Source organism: Salminus brasiliensis, chromosome 23 (assembly GCF_030463535.1).
Source record: "Salminus brasiliensis chromosome 23, fSalBra1.hap2, whole genome shotgun sequence".
NCBI lineage: Eukaryota > Metazoa > Chordata > Actinopteri > Characiformes > Bryconidae > Salminus > Salminus brasiliensis.
In genome coordinates, this window is record NC_132900.1 from 20,443,520 (window position 1) to 20,461,780 (window position 18,261).

General features: G+C 38.3%; 1 protein-coding gene across 1 annotated transcript in view; it reads left to right on the forward strand.

Moving 5' to 3' along the window:
- LOC140546232 (uncharacterized) overlaps positions 1 to 13,887 on the forward strand; it is a 367,476-nt gene extending 353,589 nt beyond the window's left edge. The window contains exon 3 of the mRNA XM_072669468.1: positions 13,550 to 13,887. Within this exon, the coding sequence (XP_072525569.1) occupies positions 13,550 to 13,887 (338 nt within the window). The remainder of the gene's footprint in view (positions 1 to 13,549) is intronic.
- The last annotated feature ends 4,374 nt before the right edge of the window (positions 13,888 to 18,261 follow it).

Genomic DNA, 18,261 nt, shown 5'->3' on the forward strand with positions numbered 1-18,261 from the left:
AGATAAATTTGATTAGCACTGCTGAGATCAATTTATGATTAGCACTGCTGAGATCTATTTATGATTAGCACTATTGAGATAAATTTAACATTAACACTACTGAAAATTTATGATTTACACTGCTGAGATAAATTTAGGATTAGCACTGCTGAGAAATTTAATATTAACACTGCTAAGAAATTTATTATTAACACTGCTGACAAAGTTATGATTATCACTTCTGAGATAAATTTAATAACACTGCTTAAATAAATGTAATATTAACACTGCTCAGATAAATTTCAGATTAGCACTGTTGAGAGAAATTTTGGATTGGCACTGCTGAGAAAAATGTAATTAACACTGCTGAGGTAAACTTATGATTAGCACTGCTAAGATAAATTTAATATTAACACTGCTGAGAAATTTATGATTAGCGCTATTGAGATACATTTATTATTTGAACTGCTGAGATAAATTTAATATTAACACTGCTGAGATAAACTTATGATTAGCACTGCTGAGGTAAATTTAGGATCACTGCTTAGATTAATTTTATATTAACACTGCTGAGATAAATTTAGGATTATGATTAGCACTATTGAGACATTTATTATTTGAACTGCTGAGATGGATTTAATATTAACACTGCTGAGATAAATGTAAGGTTAACACTGCTGAGGTAAATGTATGATTATCACTGCTGACATGAATTTAATATTAACACTGCTGAGAAATTTAATATTAACACTCTTGAGAAATTTATGAGTAGCACTGCTGAGAAATTTTATATTAACACTGCTGAGGTAAATTTATGATCACTGTTGAGATAAATGTCATAACACTGTTTAGATTAATTTAATATTAACATTGCTTAAATAAATGTCATATTAACATTGCTGAGATAAAATTAAGATTAGTTCTGCTGAGGTGAATTTCTGATTAGCACTGCTGAGAGAAATTTAGGATTAGCGCTGCTGAGAAAGTTATGATCACTGCTCAGATGAATTTAATATTAACACTGCTGAGATTAATTTAATATTAACACTGCTGAGATAAATTTAATATTAACACTTGAGAAATTTAATATTAACACTGCTGAGGTAAACTTATGATTAGCACTGCTAAGATAAAGTTATGATCACTGCTCAGATAAATGTAATATTAACACTGTTGAGATTAATTTAATATTAACACTGCTTAAATAAATGTCATTAACATTGCTGAGATAAAATTATGATTAGCATTGCTGAGATAAATTTATGATTAGCACTGCTGAGATAAATTTAAGATTAACACTGCTGTGGTAAATGTATGATTAGCACTGCTGAGATAAATTTTATATTAATACTGCTTAAATAAATGTAAAATTAATACCGCTAAGGTACTTTTAAGATTAGCACTGGTGAGATAATTGTAATATTAAGTCATCTGAGATAAATTTATGATAAGAACTGCTGAGATACATTTAATATTAACATTGCTGAGATAAATTTAAGATTAACACTGCTGAGAAAGATTTAGGATTAACACTGCTGAGGTAAATTTATTTCTAACATTGCTGAGATAAATTTCAGATTAGCACTGCTGAGGTAAATTTAAGATTAGCACTATTGAAATAAATGTAATATATAGCACTGCTGATATAAATTTATGATTAGCACTGCTGAGATGCATTTCATTTTAACACTGCTGTGGTAAATGTATGATTAGCACTGCTAAAATCAATTTAAGATTAGCACTGCTGAGGTAAATGTAAAATTAGCACTGCTGAGGTAAATGTAAGATTAACACTGCTGAGGTAAATGTAAGATTAACACTGCTGAGGTAAATTTAACATTAACATTGCTGAGATAAATTTAAGATTAATCCTGCTGAGGTAAATTTAAGATTAACACTGCTGAGTGGAGGGTGGAAAAGGGGTAAATTTAAGATTAGCACTGCTGAGATTAATTTAATATTAACACTGCTTAAATAAATGTCATATTAACATTGCTGAGATAAAATTAAGATTAGCTCTGCTGAGGTGAATTTCTGATTAGCACTGCTGAGGTGAATTTAATATTAACACTGCTTAAATAAATGTAAGATTAATACCGCTAAGGTACATTTAAGATGGTGAGATGCATTTAATATTAACATTGCTGTGATAACTTTCTCAGCAGTGCTAATCATAAATTTATGATCACTGCTCAGATAAATGTAATATTAACACTGCTAAAATTAATTTATGATTAGCACTGCTAAGGTAAACTTATGATTAGCACTGCTGAGGTAAATTTATGATCACTGCTCAGATTAATTTAATATTAACACTGCTGAGATAAATTTATGATTAGCACTGCTGAGATGAACTTATGATTAGCACTGCTGGGATAAATTTAATATTAACACTGCTTAAATAAATGTCAAATTAACATTGCTCTGGTGAGGTAAATTTCTGATTAGCACTGCTGAGATGAATTTATTTTTATTAACACTATTGAGATAAAATTATGATTAGCATTGCTGAGAAAATTAATAATTAAATTAATATTAACATGGCTGAGAAATTTCAGATTAACACTGCTGAGATAAATTTAGGATTAGCACTGCTGAGGTAAATTTCTGATTAGCACTGCTGAGGTCAATTTCTGATCAACACTGCTGAGATAAATATAAGATTAGCGCTGCTGAGAAAGTTATGATAACTGCTCAGATGAATTTAATATTAACACTGATTAGATTAATTTCAGATTAGCACTGCTGAGATAAATTTATGATTAGCACTGCTGAGAAAGTTATGATCACTGCTCAGATGAATTTAATATTAACACTGCTGAGATCAACTTATGATTAGCACTGCTGGGATAAATTTAATATTAACACTGCTGAGATAATTTAATATTTAGCACTATTGAGAAATTTAACATTAACACTGCTGAGATAAATGCATGATTAGCACTTCTGAGAAATGTAATAATACTGCTGAGACAAATTTATTATTAACACTGCTGAGATAAATTTCTCAGCAGTTCTAATCCTAAATTTCTCATCAGTTCAAATAATAAACGTATCTCAATAGTGCTAATCATAATCATAAATTTAGGATTAGCACTATTGAGATACATTTATTATTTGAACTGCTGAGATTAATGTAAAATCAACACTGCTGAGATTAATGTAAGATTATTAACACTGCTGAGATTAATGTAAGATTATTAACACTGCTGGGTCAGGACTGGTTAGGACAATGACGGGTGAACACTCATGGTGCGATGCAAGACTTTATTAAACCAAACAGGGGAAACAAGAATGCAGCAATAACAAGAACGAATGAATAAACCAAACAAACGAGACAAACTAACATGAGCTAAACCTGAAAGCCACCTGAGGCTGGTTGGGAGTCAGGGTGTCAGGCGAGATAGTGAGATAGTGTATATCAGTGTATATAATATAAAAGTCCTGGACCTTGAAGCCTGTGGACCTGACAAAGCACTGCTGAGATATATTTAATAATAATACTGCTGAGATATATTTAATATTAATACTGCTGAGATATATTTAATATTAACACTGCTGAGATAAATGTAATATTAACACTGCTGAGAAAAAAATAATATTAACACTACTGAGATAAATTTAATATTAATATTGCTGAGATATATTTAATATTAATACTGCTGAGATATATTTAATATTAACACTGCTGAGATAAATGTAATATTAACACTGCTGAGAAAAAAAATAATATTAACACTACTGAGATAAATTTAATATTAATATTGCTGAGATATATTTAATATTAATATTGCTGAGATATATTTAATATTAACACTGCTGAGATATATTTAATATTAACACTACTGAGATATATTTAATATTAACACTGCTGAGATAAATGTAATATTAACACTGCTGAGATCATTTTAAAATGAACACTGCTGAGATAAATGTAATATTAACACTGCTGAGATAAATGTTATATTAACACTGCTGAGATAATTTTAATATTAACACTGCTGAGATAAACGTAAGATTAAAGTCATTTTTCTGGAACGATCTTCTCCAGGAGGTCTATGAACTGATTAGCTTCCAGCAGATGGAGATGTAGCACCAGCAAGCAGAACTGAATTTCCGGTCTGAAGCAGACAGGACTTATTTAGTGAAGGTAAAGGAAGCAGTGGGAGACAGTGGGAGTAGAGGTTCTGATTTACAGCTCTGTAGTTTTTAAAGCGGGTTTTTTTCTGCTTCACTGTTTAATCATCTCATTTTAGCTCCACTTTTTAGCTCTTCACCTCTCTCCTTCTCTTGAGTTTGTGTGAATTATTGTTTATTATTGTAAGTCCATTGTTAATCCTCCTCCTCCTTCTACTAATAATAACAATAATAATGAAAGTGGAAATAAATAAGTATGAATTGCAGTTTGAAATCTAGAGGTGAAACATTAAGATGAAATATAATATACTATTTTTAATATAATAAAGTGCTGCTACTACTTTTTTGCTATAATTTGTACAGGGATAAGGACAGATATTTGAAAGAGATTTACATTGTAAACAGGTCTGTATGTGTTATGATCTATATTTATAATATATTTTATTTGAGATTTCAGAATCTTAAATTTTGGAGCATCACTGTAAAGATTTGATTGTATTTAGCAACAAGGGCATTGGTGCGGTCAGAATATTGGATGATCATCACCCAACCTCATCCCCAACTGAAAGATTAAAGTTTCCCCAGCTCATCCCAGAAGTAATGGGCACCGTTTACAATTCACTGGCCACTGAATGTTATTAGTTGCACTTGTTTCTGAACCCATGTTCCATGTTTTCAGCTCACACTAATCGTACAGGATACTTTACATAATAAAGTATGCAGAGAAATAGGAGGACTACAATCTGTAATTCTAGAACTACAAAGTTCTCCTACAGTGGGGAAAAAAAGTATTTAGTCAGTCACCAATTGTGCAAGTTCTCCCACTTAAAAAAATGAGAGAGGCCTGTAATTGACATCATAGGTAGACCTCAACTATGAGAGACAAAATGAGGAAAAAAAATTCTGAAAATCACATCACATAAAGAATTTATTAGACCCAGGGAATTGAAGTACACTGAGATGCTGGAGCTGTGGTCTCGCAGCTTACACGCGATCACTCAGGTTTGTTGACGGTGGAGCAGATGGGTGCTCCCGTGTCCGTGTTACCCTCTGGCTCTCTCCTTTTAATTAGGCTGTAATAGTCAAACCTGCCGGAGTCGTCAGACACAATCTGATACTGACCAACATTCTCTGCTCTCCATAAAATTCCTCTCCGAATTAACCCTCTCTCTTTACCCTCTCCGAGTAAATGGCCACCCGGCCCGACCTGCTGGAAGATTGCCCGTTAAGGTCCCCTCTACCTTCGTCAAACCAGCTGCCACCTACGGTCCAACCAGCAGGCCCCCGACCCACCACCACCCATAGCAGACCAGCGGCTCACACGCCTACCACTGCTACCTGTTTAGCGACCATGTTAAAAACATGTTTAACTATCTGTTGTATCTGGTTTGGAAATTTTATTATTAATGTTTAAATAGTTCTGGCCAGAGGAGGATGGGTCCCCCTTGTGAGTCTTGGTTCCTCCCAAGGTTTCTTCCTCCAGCTCTGAGGGAGTTTTTCCTTGCCACTGTCGCCATTGGCTTGCTCATTGGGGGTCTTTGATTCGTTATTTCTTCTTTGTCTCTCTTTTATTAATCACTATTTATGTGAAGCTGCTTTGTGACGACAACAGTTGTAAAAAGCGCAATACAAATAAATCTGACTTGACTTGACTCTTCTGCATTTTCTCTTTCATTAGTCCAACCAAGCCCGATTTTCCTCCACACATTGCAGGTGCGGTGTCTATGGTTAATCCAACCAATTTTTGCCAGGGCAATGCATTTTTACTTAAGGACTTCTCCACCGCATCAAAAATGTCCCGTACTGTTGTGGTCCCATGCATGGCAGCTATATCCAACAGCTCTTCAGTGACAGAGGTCCGACTTCACGCCTCCAATGAAAATGGATAGCTGCGCTGTATCCGTGCTGCCTGTGCTTTCATCAAGCGCTAATGAAAAGGTGATGTAGTTGCGCGTCTCTGCGGCCAGCTGTGTTGCCAGGTCTGTGTATGCTGCTCACAGACCTTCAGCATACACTGCTTCAAAAATGCACCCTCTGAAAAAGACTTAGATGTGCAAGTTTTTTTCAGCTACAATAAAGCCGGCTTTCACAGCTGCGTTGTTTTGGGCCGTAGCTCTTGTGAACATATTCTGCTGCGATCGCAGTTTGCCTTTTAATTCTTGTACAATTTGTTGCTTTTCTTGAAGGCTAACTTTGGCATACTTAGCTCCGTGTTTGGTATCAAAGTGCAGACGTAGATTGTACTCCTTGACAACTGCCACCGCCTCATAACACAAGACATACCGTTTTTTTCTCCTTGAAGCACAAACATGTATTCGCCTTCCCATCTCTCTTGAAACTGTCTTCCATCGGCATCAATTTTTCTTTTCCTGGACATTATGGGATCAATATTTGTAGCTATTTCTTAATTCCACTTGTTGAAAAAAATCACATCAAAAAGGATACACTGTAATCTAGTGGTGAAATGCCGTCACTTGGCGGGCAACAGAAGAAAACAACTCAACACACTTTTAATCAACAATTATAGGACTTCAATGGTTTTAGTGGTTAAAAATGTTTGAATGTTGTTTTCTGGTCTTTCAGGCAGGAATAATTTTTAATTAGCAGAAGAAATTGTTACATAAATGAATATGATGTATTGTGTCGAGAATGATGCACAATCAGGATTGTGGTGTGAATCTGAAGGGGCCGCATGGCACTTCCAAGCTTTTGCTTTCCCTTTTTGGCGAAATTGATACATGGATTGGACCATGTTTCAAAAGGACCGATGGTAGCAACAGCGAACAAGCACTGGTTGGCGCCAGGTTTTTCAACGTTTGCAGAAAAGTTTTGCAAATCCTGAGTCATTTGTATGAACATAACATAGGGAAAATGACACGACAGCTCAATCGGCACATCCTACTCCAAATTTTCCATTTGAACACATTATGATTGACTTCATTGAGCTAACACCATGCCAAAATTACTGGTATTGTCTGATAATCATTGTTCAGCAAATGTCCAGAGTGCTTTCCATGTAGAAAACAAGACACACTCGCAGTAGCAAAATGCTTGCTAAGGGAAGTAATTACTAGAGTACTTCCTTTGGAGTTCCAGTAAAAATTTCATCAGACAATGGCAAGCACTTTTAGAACAAACTGATCCAACATCTTTCTGGTGCTTTGAAAATTGATTTGGAAAACACATTGCGTTTATCAAAATGCAGTCGGCTGGTGCATGGGAACGTCTAAACCAGACCATCAAATAATTCAAACCGCCAAACAGGACTGAGCCCAATGGAAGTATTATGTGGTTTTCCTAACCTTTCTCTTTACAGGCCAGTTGAATGCTCTCTACAGCAGGTCGATGATCACATGATTGATTATATGAGTGCACTGTGCAAAACTCTTCAGTCTATTCATTCACAGGTGAAAGAGGTGTTGCCACTGAGTGCTGAGGGTCCTCTACACTCTGTGAAAGTCGGTGACTGGGTGGTAGTGAAAGCCTGTCGAAGGAAGGCTCATGGATCCACTGCTCACATTGCAAGAGAGAGACTGTTCCAGACAGCTTTGTGTCTAAAACTGAAGATCCAGGTGATCAGATTACGTGCTAGTAACCTCTCCCTGTTATGCCCAACGTCTCCTATGTAGTGCAAAACTCCACTAGGCAGAAGACGGTTGTTTCCATGCCACGAAAACCAACGCTGGCCCGGAGTAGTGGCCCAGAAGCAGATGCTTGTCGACAAGTTTGTTGTTGTTTCCACTGTTTTCCGTCTAGTGTGTTAAAATTTTCTTTAGGGAAACAGACAGGACTTTGACCTTTATGTTACACTTGTTCTTACTTATACTTCGTGCTCTCCTATCTTTATGAACAATTGTATTAGATTTTATGACATGTAGAGGTCATTGGAATCGTGGACATAGATCTAAATTCAGATCAACTAGTTCTGAACAGTTAGAATCTTTGTTTGACATTTTATGTTTAAAGGGAGGAAATGTGGTTTTGAGATCATAGTAGTACATAGTCAGGTGATCTATTATCACTCACATATACCATATGTATTTCATTTCATCATCATTCTCTTAGTAAATTATATCCAGGCTAACATACTACTAGACCTACGCACTTAATCAAAACTTTCGGGTGGACTTTTACTGCTCCATATGAAGGAGACCACAAATCAGTTACTCCCCTTCAGCCGGAGTGGAACAAACTAGCTACTCCTCCGATCCCAAGTGTAGACCTTATCTGTTTTCTCTATGCTGGCCACAGTGAGTTATTGTTCAAGTGACCTCGAAGTTGTATACCAACTCGTTTGGGTATCTCCAGGTGTGAGGGGCTTCTAAAAAACATATTTGAGCTTCCTTCCTCTTCATTAATTATGCACGTATGTTAACGCCCTTTTGTTTATTCATATCACAGTTAGGTGTAACCAATGCGCTTCAATAACTTCTTTTTCTTCTGTGAATCAATGGAAAGTGACAACACCCCTTTGGGAAGATATATATGACCTTTTGTAACTTGGTCAACCTTCAGAGATCTCGGAGTATTTGCCAGGAGCTTCTCCCCGGCCGAAAGCTTTTCAATAAATATATTACTTTGGAGCATTAATAGTGATTTCTGCTTATTTAAAAAATGTCCACCATGGCTTAGTGTCAGTTTTAGGTTCAGCTCAGGTTTAGACTTGATTTAAAGTTAGGCTTGACATCAGTTTTAGGTTCAGCTGAGGTTTAGGCTTGATTTAAAGTTAGGCTTAGTGTCAGTTTTAGGTTCAGCTCAGGTTAGGCTTGATTAAAAGTTAGGCCTGACATCAGTTTTAGGTTCAGCTGAGGTTAAGAGTTGATTTAAAGTTAGGCTTAGTGTCAGTTTTAGATTCAGCTGAGGTTTAGGCTATTTTAAGCAGACCTTTGTAGGAAGATAAAGTAATGGGAGGTAAAATACTGGACAGATCAGGTGGTTATAGGAGAAGACTTTATTGTAGTTCCAGACGACTCAGTTGACCATCTTCCCTCTAGAGGGCAGCAGCAGCATCTTTTTGATTATATTTTCAATAACTTAGTCTCCAATACTAATCTGACAAACTGTTGGAGGACAAGAAACCCCAATGCCAGACAGTACACCTGGTTTAATGCTTCTAATAATGCTCAGTGTTCAAGGCTACACTACTGGTTAATCTCTCACAATATGACGGATAGTATTTAAAGTTGTGAAATTTCAGCATCTCCTTTAACTAATCACTGTTCAGTTCCCTTCTTCCTCTCTTTGAACAAATGTAAATCACCTTTGAATTCAATTAGGAAATTTAATAGTAACCTTTTGCTTAATTGAAGATATTTCACTACTGGAAATTTCACCTTTGAACAAATGGGAGTGGTTTAAATGCAATGTTGGAGCAGCAGCAATTAGGACAGTATGCTTCTAAACAGATGAGGGTCCAACACTCACAACAGACACACACAGACTCGTTCAGCATTGATTAGGAAGTGAATATGGGTTGAATGCAGTGTATTAAGCTTAGCCTGTAGCTCAGCTAGTCTGTGCTGCAGCATGAATGAGGAGACAGAGGCTGCTTCTCTTTAGTGAACTGCATCTTTTCATTTCATTTAGACGGGCTGGAGCATGGTCGAAGAGAAGAACCAGGCTGAACCAGCAGACAGAGTCCAGCCCGTTTCTTTGTGCAGCTGGACACAACGCAGAGTCGTGGACGGGTATCCCGGATGTAAAGAGGACCGGCTACATTTATACACTGATCCATTAATAAAGACTTTTATCTTAGATTTTGTCTGAATAACTTAATACTTTTGTCTCAGTCCCTCTGACGCCTACTTTCCAGAATGTGTGAAAGTGTGTAAAAAAGAGAGAGAGACATTTTTAGGTCAAATAAAGTTTTTTTTTTTTTTTTTTTTTTTTTTCGGTGGTTAATAAGAATGAGAATTATATCAGTTCAGTGGTATATTAATTTAATTTTGGAAACATCAAATTGACATTTGCGTTGTATGAAAGGTGTAGTTGTATTAAACGACAGAAACAGTCATTGTAGGAGATTAAACTAGACGCTAGGTGGCAGCATGGAGTCAGGAGTCAAATGCTTCAACAGCACTGAACTGTGTTAATACTCTGAAAAGCTTCTCAGTGAGCATCTCTACACCAAAGCTGCTCAAGTACTTCAAGTACATTGCTGCGCTAATGGCGCCCCCTGTGGAGAGTCTTAAGCTCGCAGGAGCCATTACAGCACAGTGTGTAATAAAAACTGAATCCAAATTTCTAAAGAATTTAATTTTTAAAGCATAAAGGAAAATGATATCACTCTCCAGTGTAAATTAGACCTTCCAGCAGTAAATATTCACTCAGCTTCTAGTTAAAGAAATATTTGAAGGCGTAGGGTTCAGTTAAACTGCTCACACCACCCAACCTAACCCCTCATATGAGTCGTGTTTTATGTTAAATTAAATATAGGAAATGTTACACAAGGAACGACAACAAATATTTACCATCTCACCCTGAATGTCACGAGAAGCGCCGGGAAGCGAGTCTTTAAAAAGGAAGCTGTTACTGACATATAATGATCGCTAGATGGCGATTCTTCCACGCATCATTCAGTTGGGTGTAGAGACTCTCGATATGCTCGGTGAGTTTAAACTGTTCACTGGATGTTCAAAAATAAAATTATTATAATTAAAAATATATTAAATAATCATATACATAAGAATAATCAGTGTAATTACAAATTACAAAAGTATATTTAAGTATTAAATAATTGTTTACTGTTGTCTACAGAATATTGTTTCTGAAAGATGACCCATGCCCCCTACTGTTACCATAAAGCTATAACTGTCAGGCCCTCGTTATCGTGCCCTCCCCCGGGGCGATCCCGAGCCGCTGCCCACAGGCCCAAATAGGGACTTCCTGATCGTGTCTGTTTATTTGTGTTGATTCATTGTTCATGTGTTTCACCTGGGACTGGGAGTAAGGAGAAAGGAGTGTAGTTCCCTTTGTTCTCTGCCGTGAATTGACTCGGCTGGAATCCCTGTGACGCTCTGGGATTCATCACACGTTACTGGCGTGTTCAGCTCAGCTCTAGTTTTGCGGTCCATGTTTAGGAGAGATTCTCCGTCTGACTCGGAGGCAAGCGAGGTACGTTCGCTTCCTGCTCAGGTTCCAAGGCGACCTACATTTTAGGCAGTACTCTGCAGGTTCAGGTTAGGTCTGCCCTGCTTTCTAGTCTGGCAGCTGGCTCTCCAGCTACCCCTGTGTGTTTACGATACCATAGTCTGTTTCGAGAGGCAAGCGTGTTACATTCGCTTCCTGCTCAGGTTCCAAGGCGACCTACGTTTTAGTACTCTGCAGGTTCAGGTTAGGTCGGCCTTGCTTGCTGGTCTAGCGGCTAGTTCCCCAGCTACCTTCGTTTGTACACAGAGTTCAGCTCTGTCCTTAGTTTTGTATCTCCCCTCTCTGCCCAAGCGAGGCTTGTGGTTTTGTGTTCATCTCCCCTGTAGTTCTCCCCTCGTGTCACTCTCGTTCAGCTCCCTGCTCCTCCCAGTCCCGGGTTTGTTTTGTTCGCCATCTGATTTGTCGCGTTTTGGTTCTGTTCATGGTTTTGCCCATGTTGCTGCACTTTGCTGTTCATATCTCTTTGTTTTGTATTTGGTTAATAAAGTATCTTGCTTTGATTTCCATCTCTGCGAGTGTTCATCCCTTCAGGTCTGGCCGTACACGCCATGATAATAACATTAACAGGTGAACGTCATTCTTTTTTGAGGTTAATTTATTTAGATTTTCATTTGTTGTATTTAATAATCATTTAAGAAAGTGGAGAGAGGTCTGTAATTTTCATCATAGGTACACTTCAGCTATAATCCAGGAAATCACATTGTAGGATTTGTAAAGAATTTATTTGTAAATTTTGGTGGAAAATAAGTATTTGGTCAATAACAAAAGTTCAACTCAATACTTAGTAACATAACCTTTGTTGGCAATGACAGGTCAAACGTTTCCTGTCTTCACCAGGTTTGCACCCACTGTAGCTGGTATATTAAGCATGATTAAAAACCCCCATGTATCCAGGATGTACTTGGATTACCTGGATGTCATGCAAGCTAGCAGACCAAGAAGCATTCTGGTCAATAAGACAAACAGATCTTCCATTAACTTCTGTTATTAGACTGTACTATTACACTGCATAGTGTTAGAAGGGTGAGCTAAACTGTATTGATTACTTAAGTGCTGATTTAACACTGGGAACGTTACTGTGCATGTAGTCTTTATAAGTCAGAAGTCAGAGGTTTCTTAATAACAAAAACTAACTGGCACCATTAATGATCAGAGACTAATCACATTCCTTTAACAGACGCCCTGGAGAGCCCAAAGCTCACCCTAAACACCTCAAACTCGTCTCACCTGGGGAAGCAGTCCAGTACAGCTGTGACCACTGTAACATCTTATACAAATCAGACAGGAGCAACTCCATCAGCATCACTGTGGGTAAGAGAACAGAGAATGACTTTATAATAAGCTCGTCTGACTGCAGTAGTAGTAGCAGCTTTCTGTAATCATATGTGAGCAGCACGGATTGCTACTGGCTGTCTAAAAACGTCCATAAAAAAGTGTGCCACTACTGGATTCACACCCGGCCAGTTTTGTGCTTAGCATGTGCTGCTCTGTTTAGAGAACAGGTATGGACTATAAGAAGTTATAAGAACCAATGAAAATTAAAGAGAATATTATATTATACTAATTAGCGCTAAATCAAGAATTCTGTGATTTACACTATATGGACAAAAGTATTTGGACACCTGCTCATTCATTGTTTCTTCTAAATGAAGGATATAAAAAAAGTATTTATCCTGCTTTTGTTGGAGTAACTGTCTCTACTGTTCAGGGAAGAAGGCTTTCTACTAGAGTTTGGAGGAGCATTGCTGTGAGGATTTTATTGCATTCAGTGACAAGAGCGTTAGTGAGGTCAGGATGTTGGATGATCACCACCCCACCACCTCATCCCCAACTCCCCAACTCATCCCATCTAAAACTATTAGATGGAGCACCACCATAATTCAGCTCAATGCTGGGTGGTTTTATACCCCTCTAACCCACGCCTGACATCAGGCATGGCGCAAGCAGGTTCATGTTTACTATCTGCTCCATAAAAAGTGTCCTATTCTAATAGCAGTACTTTTCTACAAGCACTAGACAAGCTGAGTGCTGTTTGCACATCTGTGTCAGAAATAGGTGCACCTTAAAGATGCTGAATTCAGTCCATTATCTATTTTTAGTAGAGCAACTTAACTGATTGTGAGCTGATGACAGCCAGACAGATACCAAACAGTAGCTGCCTTCCCACAGAGAACTGCTGTGTGTGTGAACAGCCACTGTGGGTGAGCTGCTGCAATCACAATGTGGCCTGTGTAAATGTTGTACCAGTTTACAGCTACTGATACCAGTTCCTCTTCTTTTCCAGTGAATTTGCTGCAGCCCAACATCTCCTTCAGTGCTTCACCAGTGTTTCACTGGTGGCTTGAAGGGCCTGAAGTGACCAGGAGCTACAGCTCCATCATCTGCTCCGTTCAACCGCAGTATCCAGGAGGCTCCTTCCACCTGGAGTTCAGTGGTGAATCCAGCATCACCAAAACTCAGTCAGCTGTTAACCACTCCACCACCTTCTCCTTCCCTGAGGCTGATTATGTCCACCAGGGAAACTACATTTGTGTTTATGAAGTAACTGTGTCTTCACACTCTTTTAGATCCTCCAACACGGAACTCTTGGCCGTCACTGTGAAAGTTACAGTAATAAGATGAGCTCATCGTTTTTCTGGACTAGTTCTCCTGAAGTGTAAATGTTCCGACAGTTTTGGTTCCCATCATCAGTTTTTCAGCAGCAGCAGCAGGACTGTTACTCGTATCAGTGCCGATCATTGTTTTCCTCAAAGGGAGAAATAAGCAAAAACTGCAGAAAGCTGAGAAGACGTATCGTAGACACTGTGAGTACTTTCTGTTCAGAGGACAGTTTACTGAGGTACATTGAAACTCATAGAAGGTAAACAGAGAGTAGATACACGTGTCCAAATGTTTGTGGACACCTGCTCATTCATTATTTCTTCTGAAATCAAGGGTATTAAAAAGTATCTTATTTTCTTCTCTGCAGAACGAACACGGATGTGAGGATTACCACCCCACCTCATCCCAAACTTCCCAACTCATCCCAAACTCCCCAACTCATCAACTGCCCAACTCATGAAGCATCATCCATTATATTTTGAAGACATTTTATAAAATCTATAAGAAATCCCAAAAAGAAACATTCTTCTTGCAGACTACTTTGTTGAGTTGTTGTGGATCTCTATATTGAGAAGAAACAATGAGCATGAGCAGGTGTCCCAATACTTTTGTACCTAGTTACATAGTGTACCTAGGTACTGTGCAGAATGCCTTTTGGTAAAAATGTACTGATATTAAAAAAATAATAATTTAATCAGGCAAGGAACCATGTAAAATTCAGTAGTTCTTTGATGTGTCATGGTTTTATAAAGAGGCCTTTAAGAACCCCCTTGTTTAAAGTGTAGAGAAATGTGCTGCTGTAAAAGATGGTTAACCACTGAAAAGATGTATTTATTTATTTATTAATTTATCTATCCACACAATTCTTCAGGTGCCAGAGCCCCGGCGGGAAATGAGGAGACTGAGGGGGAGGAGGATGATGATTATGAAAAAAGCAGAAATCGCTCTTCAACAAAGAGAGGACTCTAATCTGGTGCATCCTGTTACACTTAGTAGTCTAATGCCTCTCTGGTTCGTCAGACTGGAATCTGATTGCTTAGTGGGATGGAATCTGCTAATTCACTTATTTCCCAGTAAAGGCAGGGGATTTGGTTCTACTGGGAGGGACTTTGGATGTACTGAGAGGAGTTAAGGTGGTACTGGGAGGAGTTACGCTTGTACTGGTGGTGATTTTGTTTGTACTCGCAACGGAATTCTGGTTGCCCTGGGAGGAGTTGGGGTTGTATTGAACCAGGTGTAAGAGAATTAAAGAACTCTGGAATTAGAGAAGGGTGGAATTCTGGTGGCTTTTGCTTTGTGGGAGAAGACCAGACCCTCCTCTGAAAAGTGAAGCTAGGACTGAGAGATGTGGCAGAGTTAAGTTTTAACTGTATTGTGACAGGATCAGGATCACCTGTTTGAGGAAGAAGATGGAGGATGAAGATGATTATGATGAAAGTGGAGAAACAGTTCTTCCAGAGAAAGAAGATTCGGTGACTCTGATGATGACTACATCAATGTAGATGCTGATGTGTGAAAACCAGCGTTGGAAAATCAGCAGCAGGTGAATGTTTATGTAAACTGTGTAGAACATCATAGTCATTTGTGTCAGTACTGGTTATAATATTGGAAATTGACTTATTTTCCCATCTTTCAGGTTCCTGCCCACTTTGCAGTTCACATAACATTGACATTTTGTGGCTAAAATTGTGTCGTAAACCAGTTTTTCATTTGTGTGTTCTGCCAAACACACACACACGACTGCCCATGTGGAGATTGAATCCTCTGAGTTCTCATAATAGTCTTCATCATCCATCTCAGAGTTCTCTGATGAGGACTACATTAATGTAAACTAGATAGTGGTGATGACGTACTCTGACCAGAAAAGTCAAGAGGTCTTCATACACATTCAGCCACTAAGCTCAGAGGAGCAGACGCTGTTCTGCTCTCCACAGCTGTACAGAGTGATTCTCTGAGTCACTGTAGCCTTTCTGTCAGCTCCAACCAGTCTGACCATCCTCTGTTGACCCTCTCCTAGTAACAACGTGTTTCCGTCTGCTGAACTGAATGTGTTTTCTTTATTAAATCTCTGACTGTCTCAATTCCAGAAGAGGTGAGAAAAGCATCTTCAAGCACCTGCTGAAACACTTTCTAGTGACAGATGTGAGTAACTGGGGCAGCGTCACTGCTCACACATTCAGACAGGAGGGACAGTGTGGAGGAGGCCGGCTGTGGTTTTCCTTCTGGGCTTTGCATGTGCTGCTATGTTGTTGATGCTCGGTGTAAAACATTAAGGAAAGGCCACACAAATACAAATCAGCTGGCCCTCCTGTTGGCTACCTGGAGAACTAGGGGCATGTCTGCAAGTGATTGCTGTGATTGTCTAAGTTCAAAAATCAGTTCAGTTTCAAGTAATGAATAAAGGACATCATTATTATTACTGTTGTTGTTGTTCATTTATAATTAACAATAATGGCAATATAAATATATTTAAATATTTAAAACTGTAAACATAACCGTTATTATTAATAGTAAAATAAATGATATAAATGAATTGTGTAAATACAGTGTAATACCTGTAACTGTCAGGCCCTCGGCACGCGCTCAGCAGCCGGCTTCCCTCATTAAGCGGATCAAGGTCAGCTGGGACTGGAGCTTCTTAAGCCGTCGCTTTGTTTTCTCTCGTTGTCGTGAATCAGCTCTGTTACAGCCTCTGTAGCACTGCGCTCTACGCTCTGCTCAAAGAGGAAGCAGACTGATCCTGTCGTTGCCTGTTTGGTCTTATGTCTGTTATCCTTGTTGCTCTGTCTGCTCTGCTAATCTAAGCCTTGATGCCTCCCTGTTTTACTGAAGTCTTGCTTCTCTGTTTTTCCTTCATTATTTTGGTTTGTTGGTTTTTCTGCTTCCAGGTTTCTGTTCATTGTTTTTTTCAACACCTCGCTTGTGTTCTTTCTCCTGGCCCGAGCTCCGTCTAGTGTTCTGCTTTTGTTTGATATGTTTCTCGTTTTCCTGAATACTGCTCAGCTTCCTCCCAGTCCCAGCTGTGTTACTGTGTCCAGTTTGAGTTGTGAGGTTTGGATTTTGTTTCTGGTTCTGTGCATTAGATTGCTGTTCTCCCGGTTATGCTTTGCTTTGTTGTGTCTGTTTACTTTTGCCCAGGTTACATTAAAGTCCTGCATCGACCATCCCTGCAAGTGTTTCCTTGTGTTCACTGCCACGTCTGACCAGGTATGACAGTAACTAATAAATTATTTATTAGCATTATTATTATTGAAAACAACTGTATCATGAAAACATCGCATCTGTAATACATAAAGGAAATTATTATTGTGGTTGTCATTATTTATTAACAATAATAACAATGGCAATATTTACATATTTAATGTGCTAAAATGCCTTAAGATGAAACGATTAGCCTCGTTAATAAGTGAGTCTATGACTGGAGCTGCTGCTGCAGATATGATGTCTGACCTGTAGGTGGCGCTGCTGAGTCGCTTTTCATCCTGAATCAGTGTAATCTCTGTGAAACTGGACTGACTACATATGTCTCTTTACCCTGAACTGTCTCCATTATGTTGTGCTAATAACCACAGTATGAGGAGGCCTGGAGAAAATGACCTTAATGTGGTTTCAGACTGACCTAAAGTGACCTTCACCTTTAAGTTCCATAATGAGTGTAAACAGTCCTTATTTCCCAACATGAATCCAGATCAAATTTACCCAGACCCAGATTCATTTTAGAAACTATGAACTGAAACTCCATGGCAGCATTTGAAAACCATTAATATGCAACATTATGGGCTGTTTAATTTAGACGTCTAATAGACTGTAGTGTCTAAATGATCAACTCCGGCATATATTAAATATAACAGCAGTTTATTTGTTCTTATCTCCTGCTCTCCGGGACCCTCACCTCACTTGGCCTTGGAGGCAATCTCCCTGCACCCTCCCACAAGCCTTTGCAAGGTCTAGGCCACAGAGACCAGCTACAGTTTGTTTCTTTAGTTCCAGTGCATTTAAACATTCAGTTCAAGTGAGGATTCTACAGATTTATCAATTCTTCTGTTTACAGACCGTCACTCTTCCTTTTCATGACTTTCATGAACTGAACTACATCCAGTTTTTTCACATATTTTTTATTTTAAGATATGGTTCTTGTCATCCTACCTACCACCTGGGAGTCCATGTTACATATATTTTCCAAGTATCGGTCAATAGATGCTCTAAATTCAGTTTAGGATGAGAAGATTACAGAGAGGACGTAATGAACATGAGATAAGGGGTAAAGATAAATTTACCATAACAGTTTAAGTGTTAAATGTGTGTTCCCCTTTTACTCCCATACTGAATTTACATATATATGGTCACCTGAAGTAATTCATAATTAATATACTGGCCTGAGTAAGATCTTCCTGT